The sequence below is a fragment of the Dunckerocampus dactyliophorus genome, chromosome 1 (assembly GCF_027744805.1).
Source record: "Dunckerocampus dactyliophorus isolate RoL2022-P2 chromosome 1, RoL_Ddac_1.1, whole genome shotgun sequence".
Classification (NCBI taxonomy): Eukaryota; Metazoa; Chordata; class Actinopteri; order Syngnathiformes; family Syngnathidae; genus Dunckerocampus; species Dunckerocampus dactyliophorus.
Genome location: NC_072819.1, coordinates 27,694,151 through 27,714,923, shown reverse-complemented (window position 1 = coordinate 27,714,923; position 20,773 = coordinate 27,694,151). Strand labels below are relative to the sequence as shown.

Here is a 20,773-nt window from a genome sequence, read left to right as displayed (position 1 = left end):
TTTTATAAATTATTTTATTAACTTTTACAATCTTGATTTTATGTTTTTAACTGAGACATCGCTGGACAAAAACACACTAATGCTGTCCTGATTGAGACTAGTCCTCCTCATTTCAACTTTGTATCTGAAACACAACAGAACCAGAGGGTGTTTGTGCCATATTCAGGAACAATTTACTCACCCAAAAATTGTCATATGGGCTTTTGTCTTCTTTTGAGTATGTGTTATTCAAAACGGTGTTAAAACACACTTCCATACTTTATATTACCATACTTTCCGGTTTGAAAACACTGCGTGTTCTAACATTGATGATCTGTTGAGCTCTTAACAACAACATCAAGTGTTGTTAATGTTTTTGAAGCCAATGCTCCTGTCAAGGTTAGAATGGTTAAACGTGAGCAAAAGGCGCCATGGAGAAAAGAAGAGTCTGTCATCGCACATAAAAGGGAGTACCAGAGAGTGGAATGGAAATGGCGCAAGTCAAAGCTCCAGATTCATTATGAGGTTTACAAAGAAAAACTATGTGTTTTCAACCATGCATTGCGTAAAACAAGGGGGAGTTATTTTTCTGAAATTTTCACTGCCCTTACAACAAATTTTTACATCAAAGTGCAATGAGCTTGCAACATTCTTTCATGACAAAGTTCAAGGTATAAAAAATGCAATCATTTCCACAACACAAATAACTATTCTGCAGCCAGCTAGACACCTCGAGCTGATATACTGTATTTCACACCTGTCATTGACAAAACAGTCAAGAGATCAGAGAGTATTCCTCTCTCTGGCTGTAGGGCGGTCGCTGTGTGTGACTGACCAATCACAGAGTGTCAAGAGTGAATACATAAGTAGTTAGCCAATGAGGATTTTCCTTCATCACGACTACGGATAATGACAAGCTGTACTCGTTTCATGCTCATACTCGGCTAAAATGCATTATCCGTAACAGATACTCATCTAAAACGATTATCTGGCTCATCCCTAATAAGCATTACAACATGAATGGATGGATGAGCATCGCCGTTTACAGTAAGTACTGTAACACACAACAGCAAATATAATTAGATGCCCTGCATGACTGTAACATTGAAAGTACACCTTTTTTCCTTGTTCATAAACCATGACAGATTCACATCTCCACAATTTCACACTGAAGGTGTCACTGAGCAGTATGGTTCCTCAGCACTAGTGGAGAGGGTTTCTCGTAAAGACTTTATAATTGGACATTGTGGCCGCAGAATGTTGCAATCTGTCATATTTCTAAAATGCAACCAAACACAACTAATTTCCCACTGATGTATTGAAACCTAGTTTTGCATCAACATTTTTGTTTGACATCCTGCACCTTTAAGAAACAGCTATATTTTTTTCCAACCACTCAGGTTTGATCCCTTGAAAATATACAGATACCCATGGAAAAAGTTCTTGCTTGCAAATTTTGTCAGCTTTTGTTCACAAGAGGAGTCTGTGAGCATAGGCAACTTCTCTCTCTTCAAAGTTGGCAGGTGTCTGGAATCTTCTTCCTCATGTCAGTGTTGACCTGTCTTAACACCTTCCTTTCATGGATGTGTTATGCATGTTCACACCTCTCAGGTTTTCCACAACATCGTGGCGGCCTGCCACCAAAAAATAAAAGCCGACACACCTTAAACATGAGGGTTTTTTAAAATTTGAAAACAATTTTAAGTAATACATTGCAAGAATGGATATGTATGCCATATAGATAAATATATAGTTTATGACCACAATTAGTTTGAAAATTATTTCAAATGTCACACAGCGCTTTATTTTGATAAGCATGCACCGGAATTGCCTGTCTGTCTTGCTGGCACTTGCGCATGTGTGACCAGATACACAACACGTCTTGTGTTGACTTTCACTTTCTTTCTTATTATCAGGAGAATGAACACTATCCCGTAAAATGTGTAGTCAATTGATGACAGCTTGTCACATGCTAAGCCTATCTATGTCAGAGTATGTGATCGCTCATGTTTCAATCTTATTCCACTTTTTGTTTACATGCCTGGCTGGCGGCATCTAGCTAGCTCGCTTTTCAGCTACAAGTGGCTATTATATTCAAGGGATACATCAATCATCCATCATCATCACAACTTACTTCTTTCAAGTGTCACTTAACAATCTTGCTCTCTTGTTATCATTTTAATACTTATGGCTTGTCCTCAACACACTAGTTGTGCGTAGAAGTTGTGCACCTGAAACACGTCGTGTGTACAGCTTTAGACAGTGACGCTATCACAGGGGTCTCCAACAGTAGATCACCAGAATATTTGCTTCATCTCATATTTGCTTCATAGTAGTTTGTAGTTGTTGTGGTCAAACATGACAAACGAGCCCACTGAGTCGAGATGTGCTTTGTAAATAAAGTGCCATTTAAATGTTAGCAGTCACATAAAACACTAATAAATCACTTTTTTTTTGTAAAAGTAGGATTAATAGTTTAAATAATTATTTTGAACTAAATATATTATTGAACAATTAATTGTGTGAATGCCTTAAAAGGCATTTTACACGTGTGCTCTCTTTTCTCCATGTTTCTAAAACTTCCACAAAATGTTCCCATTGAAAATGAATGGGCCATTTTTCAAACATCCATAGTTCCTTTTGCTTTTCAACAAATTCAAAACATTCCAATTATGAAAACGTTCCACGAACTAAGCACTTCAAAATTCACTATTTTATTTTTCCAATTTTCTGGATCCCAAATTTTTCTTTTTCTAAGAGAAGTTTCACGGCCCACATTTCTCAACCGATTCAAGCCATCCCAACATCAAACTGTTCAACACGTTGAGGACAGTAATTCTATCCTATTTTTCAAATAATCTTTTTTTTTTACAAAATTCTTGTTTTTTGTAACACCAGTTACCTTTATGAAGATGCTACTATTTCCACATTTCCCATCTGATTCACCTCATTCCAACATCAAACCATTCAACAAAGTCAGGATCAATCATGCTTAGCCCGGCATATTGCGCTATCATGCTAGGTGTTAGAATGCTAATGCTAGCATGTTAGCATTGCTAGCATGTTAACATTGGCATAGTAGCATTTTTCACTATTTCCATGGGTACATACATATATAAACACTTAGCACTATCATGCTAGGTGTTACCATGTTAATGTTAGCATGTTAGCATTACTAGCACGCTAACATTAGTGTAGTAGCATTTTTAGGCATTTTCATACGTACACACATAGCACTATCATGCTAGGTGTTAGCATGCTAACATTACTGTTAGCATTGCAAAAATGTTAATATTAGCATGTTAGCTAATGTTAGCTAACATGCATTCTTAGCATTCTTTAAGTCATTTAAACTCTTTGTTCATTTTACATTTCACCACTTTTTTATTTCATTTACAAATATTTTTCACTTAAAATGTTTACATTCATTTTACATTCTACTAACGTTCTTCCGTTTTTCCAATTCTTTCTACACTTCCACTAATTTCTACCTTTATTCAACAAATTTAGACATTCATGCTCCATCTGAACATTCATACATTTCAAAACCATTTCATTTCGACTTCAGCTCATCTTCTAAAATATTTGTACACTCATTCGACATTTCAACATTCATGAATTTCGACAGCATTTCAGTACAGCTTCAGCTCATCTTCCAAAATATTCCTACAGTCATTCTACATTTCAAAATTCAACCATTCTACAATATTTCAGCTCAGCTTCTGCATTTGCAATTCTGCATTTCAGGCATTCATTCTAGTTTCACATGTATTTGTATTACTCTAAAACAGGCATCAAATTAAATTTAGTTTTGTGTCAAATTGTACAAAATGTTGTACTTTTCTACTAGTCACATAGTACTATTGGACTAAATTGGTCAGGTAACAAATGAAGGCTGGACATTTTAGACTCTCATTTGAAGTGCTCTCAGCAGTTCTAAATTAACCGTTTTGCAATGTTCTGCGGCCGCACGGTGGCCTAGTGGTTAGCATGTTGCCACACAGTCAGGAGATTGGGAAGATCTGGGTTCAAAACTCTGTATGGAGTCTCTGTGTGGAGTTTGCATGTTCTCCCCGTGTGTGTGGGGGTTTTCTCCGAGTGCTCTGGTTTCCTCCCACATTCCAAAAACATGCATGTTAGGTCAGTTGGCGACTCTAAATTGTCCATAGGTATGAATGTGAGTGTGAATGGTTGTTTGTCTATATGTGCCCTGTGATTGGCTGGCGACCAGTCCAGGGTGTACCCCGCCTCTCGCCCGAAGTCAGCTGGGATAGGCTCCAGCTTACCCGCGACCCTAGTGAGGATAATCAGCATAGAAGACAAATGGAAGGCAATGTTCTGCATTCATGTCATGTTATTGACAAACGTTAGAAAAAAGAGTTAATAAATAAGTCATAAAAAAATGCGCAAAGAAATATTGAGCAGAAATGGACAAAAAAAAATATTTTGATTGGTAAATTTCGCTTCAAAGCCCTGGCAGATGGCTCTTGCCAAAAGACCAAGGTTATTTGTATCTATTGTCGCTGTGATTTGAATTGTCACGGACTACGTCGACCTGCCATTTATGCAGTAGTATCTTGGCATATAGACGTCCCAACTAACAAGTGTTTTTTTAGATGCAAGCCATCTCTCGGCTCATTTGTTTGCTTTAAACTGCAAGCTTTAATCTTGCCTTATAAAATAAAGAAACTAATTGTATAAAAAAGTAATCCTTACAGTATATTCAAATGTATAAAAGATCACATCATAGCCCAAAGCATGCTGTAAGGCAGGGGTCTCCAACCACCTAGACGAGGGAAACATTCAGTTGCAATGGTTTAAAAAAACACACACAAAAATTAAAAATGAAATAATTTGGAAATAACTACATACATTTTTTTGTAAAGAGATACAAATTTCAGAAATATGGGCCATTGTTTTATTTAAATCCAATATAGTTAGAAATCCCACAATGTTTGCATATTTAATGCGAGCGGCGACTTGTTCCATTGTGTTCCACGGGCCTGAACGCACTATTTAACTTTGCAACGCATCATCTCCCACAATACAAAGATAAGACTACTTTACTGTATTTTTCTGGTTTTTCCTTCACTTCATATTTGCTCCCAAATGCTGATACTATGTGGGAATGCATAAAGGTAAGATTTGATGACCTTGTTGAGTGTTAATATATTTGTTTGGTACACAACCTCACTGAAATGGGACACAAGCGGCATTCACATTAAACATGCAAAAACTGGGGGAAAATGTATATTATTTTTTTAACCAAATAATGACCGATATTTCAAAAATGTATGTCCATTTAAATACAATTTGATGTAGTTATCATAGCTGCATATCAAATTGTTTACCACAAAGAGATTTACAACCCTACCTATTATAGAGAAAAAAACATTTTTATCTGTGATTAATTATGCGTTAACTATGAACAAAATGCGATTAATCACGATTAAATATTTTCATTGTTTGACAGCCCTAATTTATATTCATCATTGCTCATTAAAGCCTTTATTCCACTGTGCTTTTAAACATACAAAGTGACTATTTTATATTAAATTGCATTACTCGTATTTTGGGGAATTACACTAAATCCTCTCTCGAATTGGAATTACCCAACCTGAACTTATTTTCCCTTTGTCTTAGGTGTGGTCCCTATGGTCTTTGATTATCACACTTAAGAGTAGTCCCCTTCCTCATTCCGCAGTGTCAGACTAAATGTCCGTAAGTGTTTTGGAAGGTATGTAACAACTATGTACTTCAAAACACAAGTAACAGACATGTAATTATCACAGCATTGCTGAACAGGAAGTACATCAGTTAGTCACAACACAAGATTGCAGTCGAGCATGAACACTATTCACAAATGATTTAGTCCTCGGACAGCCATGGTAACGGCAATGTTTGTTTGTTTTTACAGTGTGTAACTCTTCGTACTTTGCGATGAGTTCATTCTTGAATCTAATCGTGTTTCTCACTTACTTTATCAAATTTCTGGCACTTAATGTTTCACCTGACGAATGCCAGCGGGATCACAGGATCATCCTATTGCCAGGCAGAAGATACAGGTGAAAAAAAAACGCCAATGCTATGTCCAAGAGCACAAGGATAATGATTGTGTGCTCACACATATTGGTTTTTATTTACATCAACTTTATTTACATATATAAATAAATTTCTTTGGAAAAATAAGCCAGCACGAATAAGTCTCAAAACATTACAAAAATCTAAAGAATATGGGGGCTTGGAACTCCCAAACTTCTCCAACTACTTCCTTGCAAACAGGTTACAGTATATCTTAAAATGGATCAACCCTAACCCATTGGATTATTTATGGCTAGACATAGAACAATCACTTAGCCACGAAATCCCAATTTGTAACCTGCCCTTCATTAGCCAAATCCTCTGAAAAAATAATTGTTTTAAAAGTATAAATATAAGCAACACTCTGACAGCTTGGTGGGAATTTTTAAAAATAACAAAATTCTCGCTCACTCCTTGCCAGTACACTCCCGTCTGGAATAATCCTGACATCTTGCTTAAAAAGAAACCATTAAATTTCCCAACATGGCACGAAAAAGGAATAAGTTGTATGAAAAATATAATTATAGGAAACAACTTTATCTCATTTAACGACCTTGTTACACAGTATGGAATAAATCATAACAAATTTCTTGAATACATACAAATTAAATCCATAATTAAAGCAAGTTTCAGGACCATATCATGGGAAAGCAATACCACTATTGACCAATTTTTAAAAATATCTGCCCCTAAAACATTATCTAAATTATATATTCTACTTTCAAAAAATGACAACACAATTGGAGTACCAATCTCCAAATGGAGCTCAGATTTATCTACAAGCTGTGACCCTGAATTTTGGAAGCAAATATGTCTTAATGCTTCCCGGTTAATCAATAATCCCAACCTACAGCTGATTCAGTTTAAAATCCTTCATAGAGTACACTACACAGGACATAGAATGTTTAGAATGGGCTTAACTGACTCTAACATCTGTACACACTGCTCAGACCATAGAATAGATGACTACTTACACTCCATGTGGACCTGTGCTCCCATTAAAAATTTTTGGCACGGAGTGTGTGAGTACCTATCTTTGGCACTTGGGTTCTCCATTCCTACCTCTCCTTTACTATGCCTGCTGGGCGATCTCTCCACAATTGATGTAGAAACAAATCAAACACAGCTTCTCATCACTGCATTAAGCATCGCCAAGAAAACCATTCTCATCAATTGGAAATCAAGGAAGAAACTGAACATAGCTCTTTACAAAAATCTTTTGTTAGATCATATAGCTATGGAGAGAATGTCTGCTGAATCTAAAGAACAAATGTCAGAATTTCAGTCTATATGGGCACCAATAATTAATTCCCTGACCTGACTCTCAGGGGGGTGAGGGCATCTGTCTCTGCCCCTGGGGGTCTCGTTCATCTGGCGTGGGGTGTGGTCCTGGTCGCTGGGTGGGCCTGGTACCTCGAGGGCGGGCGGTGGCGGGCTTGGTGTCCCGGGTCTTCTTTGCTGGGCTGCCTGCCTGGGGGGGCTGGTGGGTGGGGGTGGGGAGGGGTCCGGGTCGGGTGATGGGGCGGGGGCGGGGTCGGGGGGGGTCGCCCAGGGGGCGGCGTTGGTTGGCCTCCGGGGTGGTGGGTGGATGGGGTGCTGCATCCTGCGGGTGCCGGGCGCCTACTGCTGCTGGGGGGGCCCGTGTGCGGCTGGTGGCGCTGGCTCTCCCTCGCCTCCTTTGCCTCTGGGGGTGGGGCGGGGACTGCCCTGGGCCCTCCTGCTCGGCTGCCGCGTGGGGCCGTCCGGTGTGGGGTGTGGGGGCCGGCCTCTCCCCCTGGTGGGGGCGCGGGTGCCTGAGCCCAGCTGCCCCCGCGGAGCCATCTCCCCTGGGTGGGAGGGTGGTTTGGGTTGCCCCTTTTCATTTATTTATTTTTATTATTTTTTTTTTAATTATTTTATTTTATTTTATTTTATTTCACCGATTTATGTGTGTGGTGTATGTGTGATAGGTGGGAGCTGCCTGTTATCCTCCGGCACCTGTGGCTGTCCCCCGGGTGACGGGGGGCACGGAGGTGGGGGTCGCGGATGTGCGGTTTGGGCTCGGGGTGGGGGGTGCGTGGTGCTGGGGTGGGGGGGATCCCTTGCTTTCTCCCCTCAGGGACGGGGCCGCTGTGGCTCGGTGGGTGGGGCGTGTGGGGGCCGTGGGCGGGTTGCGCTTGGGTGCGGGCGGCGTGGTGTCCATCTGCGTGGTGCTTCCCGGGATCGGCGGGGGGATGCTTGCTCCGGGGTGGGGCGGTCGGGGGGTGGCTTTGGCCGGGGGCTTGAGGGTCGGGCTGGCGGGGGGCTGGCGGGCGGTCCCTGCTGCCTGCTGGTGTCAGGCTGGTCCTTGCTTCCGGGCCGGCGGTTGTCTCCCTCCCTCCGGGGTTTCCCCCTTGGCGTGTTGGTGGATGGGCGGGGGGTGGGGCGGTGGCCGGTCTGCGGCGTGGCGGGGGGCGGGGCGGGCGGGGGCATCTGCTTGGGCGCCGGGCGGGGGGCCGCTCCTCTCGCGGGCCCGGTCGTGCGGTGCTTGCTTCTCTGTCCCTCCCTGGCGCCTCTGGCCTGCGTGCTTCGTGGGTGCGGCCGTGCTCCGCTCTATGTGGGGTCCGGTGCTCTTGTGGTCGTCGTGGTGTTGCTCCCTTGCCGGCCGTGGTGGTATGCGGGGGGCGCGTGGGCGGTCCTGGTGGCGGTCGGATCTGCCTTGGGGGCGTGTGGCTTGTCCGTGGTGTTTGGCGGTTTGGGGGCGGCGCTGTGAACGCTACCTCCGGTGGGGCTCCGGTGTTGGGGGGCGCTGGGGGTATCGCCTCTGGGGGGTTGGGTGGGCCGGACTGGGCATCCTGGCGGGCCGGGTAGGGCCTGTGGTGTGTCCTGCGGCCTGTGGCACGCCCGAGCCTGGGCTGTGGTGGGCGGCCGGTCGGTCATGTGTCCTTGGTCCCCCCCCTGCTCGGTTTGGGCGGCGTTGGGGTGTGGGGCCCCCGTCCTTCCTGTGCCACTGCACCACCTCACATATATATAGGACATTGGGGGGTGGCCTACGGTCGGGCGTGATTGGGGAGGGGAGCTGCCTTGCGGGGCTCCTTTGCTCCTGCTGTGCCACTGACCTGTTGCCCCCCAATTTTAATCGCAGAGTAGACACTTAGGGTTTGGGGGGGCTGGCCAGGTGAGGGGCCCTCCGAGCGGCAGCTGTCCCCCGATTTTAATTGCATCATTAGCTATCATCCACATACACTCCATATACATGCACACAGATACACCATCCTCTTTTATTTTATTTTATTTATTTATTTATTTATTTTTTTTTAATTGCATCATAGACACTATCACACCTTATCACATACACGGGTGGGGCGGGCTGGATTGGGGTGCCTTGTGCACCTCGGCGTCTGCCCGCCAGGGTCGGCGGTGTGGCCGGGGGCCTGGCCGTCGCGGTGGCTCGCCCGGGGCGGCCTGGCCTGTGGGGTGCCCTTGTCTGGTTCGCCTGCCCTTCCCTGGGGTGGCCCTCTGGGGCCTGTTGATGCCGGGGCTTGCGCCGGGGGGGGCGGCTTGCGGTGCCCCCCCTGGACTGACACGTGCCGCGGGCGCCTCTGCGCTCTTGGGGCGGGTTCGGCGGTCTCCGGGGGGCGGTGCTGGTGCTTCGGGTGGCCCGTGTGCTGTCGCGGCGGCCGGTGGTTGCTGCGCTGTGGCGGCTGCTGGGGCGCCGGGCCAGCTGGTGGGTTGGGGCTTGGTCATGCTTGCGGGTACTGTGGGCCTGGGTGGCGGGGTGGGGGTGGGGGGGCGGGTGCCCTGGGGCCGGGCTCGCTGGGGGGGGTCGTGCTCTGCCGGGCGCTTGGGCGTCTGTCGCCGTTGCGCTTTGTGCGCTGCCGGGCCGCTGTCTGTGTCCTCGCCTCCCCCGGTCTGTCTGTGGGCTTGTCGGGGGTGGGGCTCCGGTGCGCGGGTGGTGCGCTGTCGGCTCTGGTGGCATGTGGCTGGTCTGGCTTCTGGTGGCTTGTGGGGGCCGTCGGCTGGACGGCTGCTGGTCTCGCCTTCTCGGCTCTGGTGCTTGGCCTCCCTGCGGCTTGGGGTGTGGTGCTCCCGGTCTCTCTTCGGGGTTTGCTGGCCCGCGGGTGTCGGTTGGCGCTGTGTGGTGGTTCTGCCTGGCTGCTCGCCCGTTTTCCCGCCTGCCTGCTCAGTTTCCCGCTCTCCTCCTCGCTGACTCCCCTGTCTGCCTCGCTGGCGGCGTCCGACCGCTGGGGGGGTGTGGCCGGGTGTCTTCCTGCTCCCCGGCGGTCTGCGCTCTCCGCCCCTGGGTTCTGGATCGTATGTCTGGGACCCCGGGGTCCCCGGCTCCGCTGCTCCTTGGGTTACCAACGGGGGATAGGGTGGGGCTTCCGGGTGTCGGGCAGTCGACCACTGTGTGTGTGTGTGTGTGTGTGTGTGTGTGCGCGCGCTTGAGTAAGTAAGAGTGTGTATGAGCGTGCGCGTAGGGGTGTGTTTGTGCGTAGGAGTGTTTATGTGCGTGTGTGTGGGTGCGTAGGAGTGTGTATGTGCGTGCGTGTGTGTACTTTTATTTATTTATTTTTTTTAGTTATTTTTTTTGGGGGGGGGGGGGGCATACAGGGGTTTGCTCCGTGGGGTCAGGTGCTGGGCGATACATCTCTGCCGCCCGTGCCTCCGCCGGGTGGGTGGAGGGTGTGCCTCCTGCATCCCTTGGCGGGGCGGCCCTGTGTCGGGGGTCGGGCGGGGGTTGGCCCGGGGCGGGCCGGGCTCCGCTCCCTGGGGGTGGGGGTGGCGGTGGGCGGGAATTGGCGCTTCCGGCGCGGGCGGGCTTCTTTCCGGCTGTGGAGGCGTCTCTGGGCCTGCCGGTTTGTGGCCCCCGGTACCCGTCTGCCTTTGTGGGGTGTGATCTCTCGCTGGTCTCGGGGGTTGGCAGTCCTCCGGCCCGCTGGCGCCCTGTCCTTGGCTGGGATTACCTCTCTTCGGCCCCTTACTGGTCTTCCCGGGGGGGGGGCTCTCTGGGCTGGCTCTTGGGGCACTGATCTTTGTGCTGCCTGCCCCTATGGGCCTGGTGGCCTTCTGGCGGCCGGGGCCCGGCCTTGCTATTTGGGGCGGGGCTCTCTGGGAGGTGGAAGGCGGCCCCTTTCCTTTCATGCACTCTCAGTGACAATCACACGCCCACACATTCCTGCACCTTTATATATATATGAAGTCTTCCTCACATACAGAGATACCTGTACATATGCACACTCACAGTACATACGTACTTCCCCACATTACTCACTGAGTTAACCAGGGTGTTATTATGTTGTTGGTTTTATTACAGCGACGGTGATATCAGCAGTATGACTATATATATATATGTGTGTATGTGCGGTATATATGTGTATATATGTATATATATATATATATGTATGTATGTATGTGTATGTATGTATATATATGTGTATATGTTGTTTTTTTTTTTTTTACAATGATGTGCATTACAGTAACTTTGATTCTATTCACTATCATGGATAATCATTTCATTACTACAGTTATGTGTGACTGTTTCAATGCGGTATTATCATGGTGATCACTATCATAATTCATCATTTCATGACTGCTATTGTGTGCGACTGTTTCAATGCAGTATTGTCATTGTGATCACTGTCATAGTTCATCATTTCATGACTGCTATTATGTCTGATTGTCATTGACAGCTTTGTCATTGGGGTTGTTGATATTGATTTGTCCTTTATCCTTGTTCGTCTTTATAGTTGTCACGGACATTTATTTGCTGATGTCGTTCTGTATGTTTCTGTTGTTCTGTCACAATTGTTGTTGTTGCTGCTGTTGTCCTTGTCTCTTGTCTGTCTTTTTTTTGTTTTTGTCCCCTCTCGCCCCCCCCCCCCCTGTTTCCTTTTCTCTTCTTCTCTGTCCCCTCCTGCTCCGGTCCGGTCGCTCCAAATTTGCTTTATAACAAGCATCAAGGTCGAATAAATTTTGTATGACAGGGGAAGTGTATATCACACTTCTCTCTGGCAGAGTAAATCTGTTGAGCACTTGACGGCATTTAGGTATACAATTCTATCTGCTTTAAAGGCTGGACAGGACAGGGGTAAAAAAAAAAAATAAATAAAAAAAAAAATAAATAAATAAATAAAAAACTTTATTTACATCAACTGATACAATCACACGCATGTGCTAGACAGCGCTTTACGGCACAACACGTCACACAGTCGTGTCTCCGCAACCCCACTGCCTACGACCTGTATGCTTCACTCGAATTTTTCTTTGGCCCCGTCTATAACGTCTATATGCGTCTATAACGTCTATAACGCATTAAGGTTCTGTATTTGTATTTGTATTTGTACTTTATTTATCCCACAGCGGGGAAATTCACTTGTTACAGCAGCAAGCAAGATACGCAAGTAAAGAATACATAGTGAAAACAACATGGTTCAGGTGGTGCAGGTGTTGTAGAGCCTGACAGCGGTTCCACTTTATATTGAATGCAAAGCAGAATTCACTATGTTTTCTAGCAATAATACACTTACTGGTTGCAATATAGCTACATTGCATTAAATAAGCTGTATAAATAAGTCTGTCTTTTAAAAACTAATAACAGTCAGCGGCACTCTCTCATGTAGCTAAATTAGGTAAGGACAATATTAGAAACCAGTCTCATTATGATGCAGTTTCCATAGCTTTTGCAGGTGTACCTAATGAAAGGTCAATATAGTGTGTAGCGTATGTTAAATGTAAATACGGCTTCCCAACTGACACAGACTAAGTCAACATCCCTTACACACTTTGCTTTCAAGGATATTGAGTTACGACAAATGGAGTAATGGAGAGACCCCTCTGCCACCTAACAAACACACATCTTATTCCCGTCTGATCATCCTAATTATAAGAACATAGTAGCCCATACAGGTATATGCTCCTTCTATTAATATATTATATCTAGTCGTTTTTCTTTCACTTTCTGTGTACCGGGTGCAATGTGTCTATAGTGTAGGTTTGGGTAGGCTGCAGCTTTTGCGTCACAGCTGCAGACTGATCTTTTGTGCACGTGTGTACACGTCTACTGGGTATGACAGGTTGTGAGTGGTCATGCAGGTCTGATGGGCTTCACTCAAAGTTGTTTTCTTTGTGTTTACAGCAGCTAAGCACACTTCAGTCAGCAACAGATCTTAATGAAGTGATGATAACAGTCTGTTTTTGAACACCGTGTGCAATGGAATGTTATGTTTGGCTTTATCCAATATCAGGCTTCTGTGCTTAAAAACTATAGCATGTTTGCAAGAGTTTGATATTTTACTTCCCGACTAAAGTGAATCTAATGTCTTCTTGTGGATTAGCAAATTAAGTTGGATAACTACATATTGTATCTGCTTTACAAAGCAAATAGGGCTAGTTACAATATCAGGAAACCAACACAGTACTACCTACTTTCATTTAAAATGTAAACATCCCCTCAGTTAGTCAGCAGAACTACACAAAAAATACACACCCAGTTCTCCTCAAAACTTTGTTGAAAAGTTGAAAGACAACATTTTATTTTATCCCAATAAAGTTGGATAAAATGATGTTCACTTTTCCGCCGTTTCAGTCTGCTCACATTGGGTCCAAATGAGGCAGTCACCCATCAGGTCCAACAGACATTTAAAATGCAATACTCACACCTACAGACCTGGAGTAGAACAGTATGTCATGTTCAAACAAATCAGACATCCATGCATCCATTTTCTATCCTCAGTAAGGTCGCGGGGGCATGCTGGAGCCTATCCCAGCTGACTTTAGACGAGAGGCGGGGTACACCCTGGAATGGTTGCCATGTTTTTGGAATGTGGGAGGAAACAGGAGTGCCAGGAGAAAACCCACGCACGCACCGGGAGAACTTGCAAACTCCACTCAGAGATGCGGAGATTCGAACCTCCTAACTGTGTGGCCAACATGCTAACCACTTGGCCACTGTGCGACACAAATCAGACACATTTTTAAAAAATATATTTTTCAGCCATGGTCAGCACTATTGAGTGTTGATTGTACAGTTCATCAATGACCATACAGAATATAAGGCGGTATTTCTTCCTGTCACACATACTGTACACACAAGGGCCGCAGCTACAGAATATTTTAGTAATCGAGTATTCTACTGAAAATTCCACTGGTTAATCAAGTAATCAGATAAAACATAGTTTGTGCCTGTTTAAAGAGTAATTATAAGTACACAAAGAGGCGGCATGGCTCAGGTGGTAGAGTAGTCGTCTCCCAACCTGAACCTCCACCTCCAAGGTTTTGAGTAACTTGGAAGAAAAAGACCATTTACCACTAGAAAATAACACATTTCACTTACTAATGAACACCCAATTGGTTTCATTTTTTAGATAACTACCATTTTTATTTCTTAAATTAATATTTTACATAGGAACAAACTGTATTTATCTACCATGCTCAGTGGGCGCATGTCTTGGACTATCATATTTAAAATGCTATTTGTTGGCTCAGCTACTTGCTCGGGATCACATTATGGTGCTTTGTAGACACAGTACAGTATAATAATTTGTTAATTGTCATTACTAAGACTAAATTACATAATACATTATGTTGATGGCTGTGCAATTATGGACCCTAAACTTTGACTGGCTGACTACAAATATGACAAATATTTTTGATAAGAGTTTGAGTTTGTGTAGTATTCAAATGAAGACACTTATTGTGTTGGAACACATTAGGTCATCTTCTTAACTCACAGCACTGTCTTTTTGCAGATGAAAATGAAATTAAAAGCACATACACTTTCCACATTTATGCTTGTTTTCCTTCTCTTTCGTCGCCTTGTTGTTTTCTCTCGCCGCTTTAAACTTCTCGCTCCTTCAACAGTCGTTTCTTCTTCTGCTTGGATGGCGTAAGCACGTTACGATTCATCAAAGCAAAAAAAAAAAAGTCTCAAATGACTTGAGAAATCGTTTCACCCCGAGCACACAGACCAGAGACCTGAAGAGTAACCCGCTCAAAATAAGAGGCTCAAAGGCTGGGCAAGTAGTGGTTCCAGTTGTATTGTGGTGGCAATTTTAAGAACAATGAAGCAATTATCACTCATCAAGCAGCTGAACTAAATTATGCCCTTTTTAATATTAAATCTATCATGTATTATTTCACTGATATTGGCAAGAAGATGAATTTACTGTAGTAGTTAATTTTGTTGTTTCTTTCTTTAAAAAAGGTTATTTTCCGAAAAAGGGGTCTTAAAAAAAGAGGGATTGTCTTATATTCAGGGTTGTCTTATATTAGGGTAATGTGATAATTTTGGTGCTTATATGCTAAAGAGTTAACAAAGACGGACTCTAGAAAGTACTAAAAGACAACAACATCATTTCTATTTGAGACGTGCTCCCATTCCTCCTGTTACTGTACAAGTAGCCTGGAGCAGGTCAAGGCAAAGAGAGTTCCCTCCCACAAAAGCTCTGATCAAAAGAAGATGACTCCCTTCTCCTTCAATGGAGCTCAGACACATTGCATTGAAATCCTGAGCCTGGTGTAAATGGGCGTGCATGGTTTGTAGAAGGCGTGATGGAAAGATCTAGGCAAAAGTAGGGAGAGACATGCTTGTACTTCCTCTTTCATGCTCGCTGAGAAGCCCCCGCAGTGCATGCTTTGTCCCAGTCATTGTCACAGGCTTACAGAGCCTCTTTTCCCAAGTGAGAGGCTTTGGTGACATATGTCACTTCAGCGACTCTCCGGTCACCCCCTTTAGGGCGTCTGAGTGGAAAGGCAGTTGGGGAGGCGTGTTCAAAGTGGGCAGGCTAGCATGAGGTGGAGCAGGAAGGGCATGTCAGATGTATTAGTTCAGAGCTAGGAGTTGGAATGCTCCCCTTGATGGTCCTGTCCCAAGATTTTTCTATGGAATTTTAGCTGTCCCCCATACACGTGATGATGTAGAATGACTTGAGACTTAGTAAGTACTTCTTATCAGATCTTTACTCAAAAATTCTGTTTGCATATAACATGTTATATGATAACGTTATGCTGAAATTAAAGGCAACTTTCTTGGCAAGTAGCTAGTACTTAAGTTTTTAAATCACTGCACATGTTTTGTGTTAGCAAGAATTAACTGTGTCTTACGAGGTGCAATCCTGTTGATTTAAGGCCGCAATCTGCCAGGTGTTCAGGTGCTGTATCTCTTTTAAAATAAATGTTTTCTGTTTACATGACACCTTAAGCTTTGTACTTTAACATTCTGTGTCAGCTTTGTTTGAGGTATCATTAAAGTGGCATTATGAAGCTCGCTATGCACCTAACAAGTAGTTAGCCCAGCCCACAAAGTGCTATTACTGGGTTTGCGCACGTAAACGTCATTCACCACCATCTGTTTGTTGTTGTGTAGACGGGATCAACATGCATTTGAGTGTAAGGGCTTAACATCTCATGATAATGCTCACAATTGTGAACTTTCTACAGGAACCTCCTCAGCAATGAGGGCTTGTCTTTATTATTATGCCTGCAATACACAGATCCAAAAGCTGTGTGTGGGCATGCGCCTAAGCCTGCAGTTTACAATAGTACAAAACTAAGAATGGAAGCAGCTTACAGCATTATTGCAGCAAGAAAATGTGTGTTTACTACACAAAAATCTAACCATCTTTTTTTTTTTGTTTACCATTTAAACCAGAGGAAGATAATCGCAAAAAATCCTTATTGCATATAATGCTCCCTTAATTTCTTTAATTGATTTTAAATTCAAGCAGCTTAATCCTGAATCTAGTCGACACCAATTACCACATTATCCTGCCTGACTAAGATGAGGTAGCACATGCTGTCTTGTGGCCTTACAAGTAGCACTCAGTCATTGTTAAGCAGCATACTCGATGACTGCTCGACATCCCAGTTTTTATTCTCCTGATAGCTGGATTAGCTGTAGGGTGAAGCCATTTGGCACTGCCAAGGCTGCCGCCACAGAGTCTGTTCTGTGAGAACTAAGCCGTGAAACACTGATGGGCTTAAGCCAATTTATAGTCTGCCATCTTGGATCTTGTCATCGCAGCAGACAGCAGCTCAGCCTTTGTGCCTGTTGGGTTTACAACAAGCATCTCATGTCACCAGACATGCTTGCCAGTGGAAAAAAGAATAGGGTCATCTGCAGACAAGTGTTCTGTTGTGTAAAATCACAAGAATGGGGAAAGACTGATGTTTCACTGGGGTTGATCGTGTTTTCATTAAGGCCATGTCTACAGGACTATAGGTATTTTAAAATTTGTACAATGGACCCCAGAAATTGTGTTTGGTGTTCAACAACCTAATATTTGGTACAATAGTCAACCGAAAATTTCATTGAAAATATGGTCCAAAAGTTGACAAGGGATCCAAAACCCTGGCTTTTCGTATATATGTACCCTTTTATAAGTATATCAGTGATGGCCAAAGAGGCAACCGGAAATGACTGATTAGAAGATTATAGACAAGGAACTTAGCACTGAAATGTATGTTTTAATGTTAACACAGTAATGTGTCCCGAGATATTGTTTATGACCACTAAACAAAATCAAATCTATCATCTCTCCCATTTGCTCCATTTTTGAGAAAAGAGTCCATGAAACGGTCATTTTTGAAGTTCCATTTTTTATAATATCATAAACAAAAACCCTTCTTCCTCATTGATATGATTGCGCCTCTGAACCCTCCTTCGCTAGAAGAGCTCACCCTGTGGATACGTCGACGACTTCAAGGAGGAGAGCTTTGTAAAACATCAGGCTTCGCTACAGCTCTTAAAATAAAGCCTGGAGCTCTGCCAATGACCCGTCAGTCAGCGAATAGGCTAACTTAGCATGATGTTACTGTTAAAATGTGACTGTAATGTTAGTATTGTGGCTCACGTTTGTGTCCTCCTGACCCAATCCTGAATGTTACGCAAGTTTATACCTGTCAACCCTCTCATTTTCTCTGGGATTTTTGCCGTACTTTAACTGTCATTTAAAAAAAATCCTCTCTGCTACTGCCGGAGAAGCACTGCTTCCGGCACTCAGGTCATTTTTTTTAATGAATAACGTTTGATTATGTAATTAAAATTAAAGGCCTGTTGCTGATATGCGTTTTTTTTTGTTGTTTTTACCTTTTCTGAATTCGAGTAACGCTTTGATAAACTCCTCTTAGCAAAATCCACATTTAATTCCTAAAAAAAAACACCCTCTGTTGCTGTATCTCCCTGAGGCGCAGCTTATTTGAAAACAGACTGTCAAAAGAGAATAGATCTTTAATGGGATTTATCGCTAAAAAGCCTTGAAGTATCTGTGACTGATTAATGTTTATGCTAGCCAACTCTTATCGATTTAGCTTACCCTGGCAGTCTGCCATTTAGCTTAAAGAGCTATTTTTAGAGTCCAATTTAAACACAGCTACCTTGTTCATTTGCAGAGTCACAACTCATCATCTGGGAGGTTCACTCAATGCTGCATTTGATTATAGCAGATGCTTACAAGGCCACTATCTTTCTTCTTTTACATTTTACACAAGTTTTTTTTGTTGACAATGCTTTTATATGCCACCCTGCAGGTCCACGGTACCTTAGAAAGTCTAAGGCTTGCCAGTTGGTCTTCCTCAACACATATTCCTATACAACTCCTCTGTCTTCATTGACCAGTGGAGGGTGATGAGGCTGGCAGTGAGCCTCCAGGTTGTCCTGCTGCTGGTCCTAAGCTTCAGGGCCATAAGCCTCAATTTCCCTCTTGAAGGTAGGCCCGTCATTAGAGTGGTCCCAATTAACTTTCCTTAACAGACTAGGAAAAGTCTTTACATAGTGTTTTTTTTTTATGACAGTGGAACAGCTTCCTACTATAATATCTCACACATCTGGGCCTGTTATTGCCCTTCCTTACGACAACACTGTTACTATCGAATGTGAAGCAAAGGGCAACCCTCCTCCAGAGTAAGCGATATTCCTTTTTATGCTAATATCACAAAACTGTCACCAGCTGTACTATTTTTATATCACCAAACCTACTTTTTGCTCCGCTTTAACAGATACAGATGGACGAAAGATGACCTCGACTTTATTCCCCCCAAGCCTGCAACAATCAAAAGTGACCAGCTTGACAAAGATGGTACTTTTGTGCTACAAAACAAAAGCCTTGGTCGGTTTCAGGGTAAATATCGATGCTACGCTTTCAATAAGCTGGGAACCGCCATGACAGAGGCAATTGAACTGATAGTACCTAGTAAGTCATCTTCAATTATTATGCGTAACTGCAGACAAATGCATTTCACAACAAAAATGGATTCCACTCCAGCATTTTCTTGGTTTGTTTGTTTTTACTTTGGTTAGGTATGCCAAAATTTCCAAAGGAGACAATTGAACCTACGATTGTCGAGGAGGGAGAACCTTTTGTCCTCAAGTGTAACCCTCCAGAAGGAGTTCCCCCAAGAAAGATCCACTGGATGTCCATTGGTAAGCTAAGAAACATACCTGTCTTTATATGCTGCATGCAAGTGCTGGTTGAAAATGGTTATGTTTCTTGGTTTTCACTCCACTTTTTTCCCCCTTGGTGAGACTGCCAAAAACAATGAAAACCAAGACTGTTTCATGTGTTGATGATGTCTTGGAAAAACAAAGAATTGAGATTGAGGAGGTTTATAGACTGATTTCAAGGTGTTTATCAACACTTTTGACAACAAAGGTACATCTCAATAAATTAATGTATTAAAAGTTTATTTATTTTAGTATTTCAATTCAAGTCACTACACACATAGTAAACGATTTAAAGAATGTATCACATATTTTATCTTTTTTGTCTATTGTTTTTTTACTTCTGAAAACAATCAACAGATTGTTGCTTACAGCTTATAAAAAAAACCCAATTAAGTATTTCATACAATTGCCCAAAGTTAAGCATTTTATTGGTCTCTCAGTTTGAACTGAACTCCTGAAATCCAATAACTTTTGCACAATATTCTAAAGAGCTGCCTTTGTACTGTATATTGTAGCAACATGCAAACTCTGAGAGAGGCAAAGTAAAAGTCTCAAATCGGGCCAGTTTTTCTCCCCCTGGCCAAAACAAAGTGACATGTCGAGTCAAAGTTGACCTCTGCTTTTGTCCCCAAAGAGTCTTGAGACATTCTCAAACAGATTAGAACTAAAACATTTTGTATTTGACCCAAATGCAGAAGAAAAAAGTGCATCATTCTCCCAAGTGCTATGGAATATAATTCAGTACTCAACGTGTTTTATGAGTTTGCTTTGTGTATTGACTTAACCAGTGACTTAAGGCTATGGCTTAAATGAGACCGTAAATGAAGCTTCAGTGACCCGAGACACAAATGATGGGTCTATGCAAACCAGCACACTCACTGGTTCCATTCAACTACACTTGCCATTGACGTCAAGTCAGTGTATTTGAGACCACTTTTCTATCATAAATAAATACAGCTGTGATATTAGAACCTTTATGAGCAGTATTTACTGGAATATAACCAAGTCAATTCAGACACCAGATACTTCATTAGGTGCTCTTAAGGCTAGACTGTGCTGTACAGTATAGAAACCTTTAAGTGACTTAATGCTTAGTTGTGTTTGGCAGTAACAATTTTGAAAGGTGTTTTTTTTTAAAGCCACGCACCCACCTCAACATCCTAAGAGAGCTGGCACACACCCTTAACTGCGATACATTTCTTTATTTGGCCTCCTTGCGCTTCTTGTTCCTCCTTTTTCACCTACTCCATCTTATCTTTCCATGATACCTTTTCTAAAGTAAATCATTCATTTTTCTACTTCTCATGTAAGAGG

General features: G+C 43.3%; 1 protein-coding gene across 15 annotated transcripts in view; it reads left to right on the top strand.

Annotated features, from left to right (window-relative positions):
- The first annotated feature begins 15,733 nt into the window (after positions 1–15,733).
- LOC129181261 (neural cell adhesion molecule L1-like protein) overlaps positions 15,734–20,773 on the top strand; it is a 62,498-nt gene continuing 57,458 nt past the window's right edge. For 7 of the 15 annotated variants that reach the window (XM_054776294.1, XM_054776339.1, XM_054776253.1 and 4 more), the window contains exons 1-5: positions 15,735–15,955; positions 18,547–18,725; positions 18,811–18,919; positions 19,015–19,208; positions 19,316–19,438. In XM_054776294.1, coding sequence (XP_054632269.1) covers positions 18,644–18,725; positions 18,811–18,919; positions 19,015–19,208; positions 19,316–19,438 — 508 coding nt within the window. In that variant the 5' untranslated portion in view covers positions 15,735–15,955; positions 18,547–18,643. Of the gene's footprint in view, positions 15,956–18,546; positions 18,726–18,810; positions 18,920–19,014; positions 19,209–19,315; positions 19,439–20,773 lie in introns of all 15 variants that reach the window. The other 8 variants (XM_054776236.1, XM_054776228.1, XM_054776273.1 and 5 more) reach the window with 2 other exon arrangements.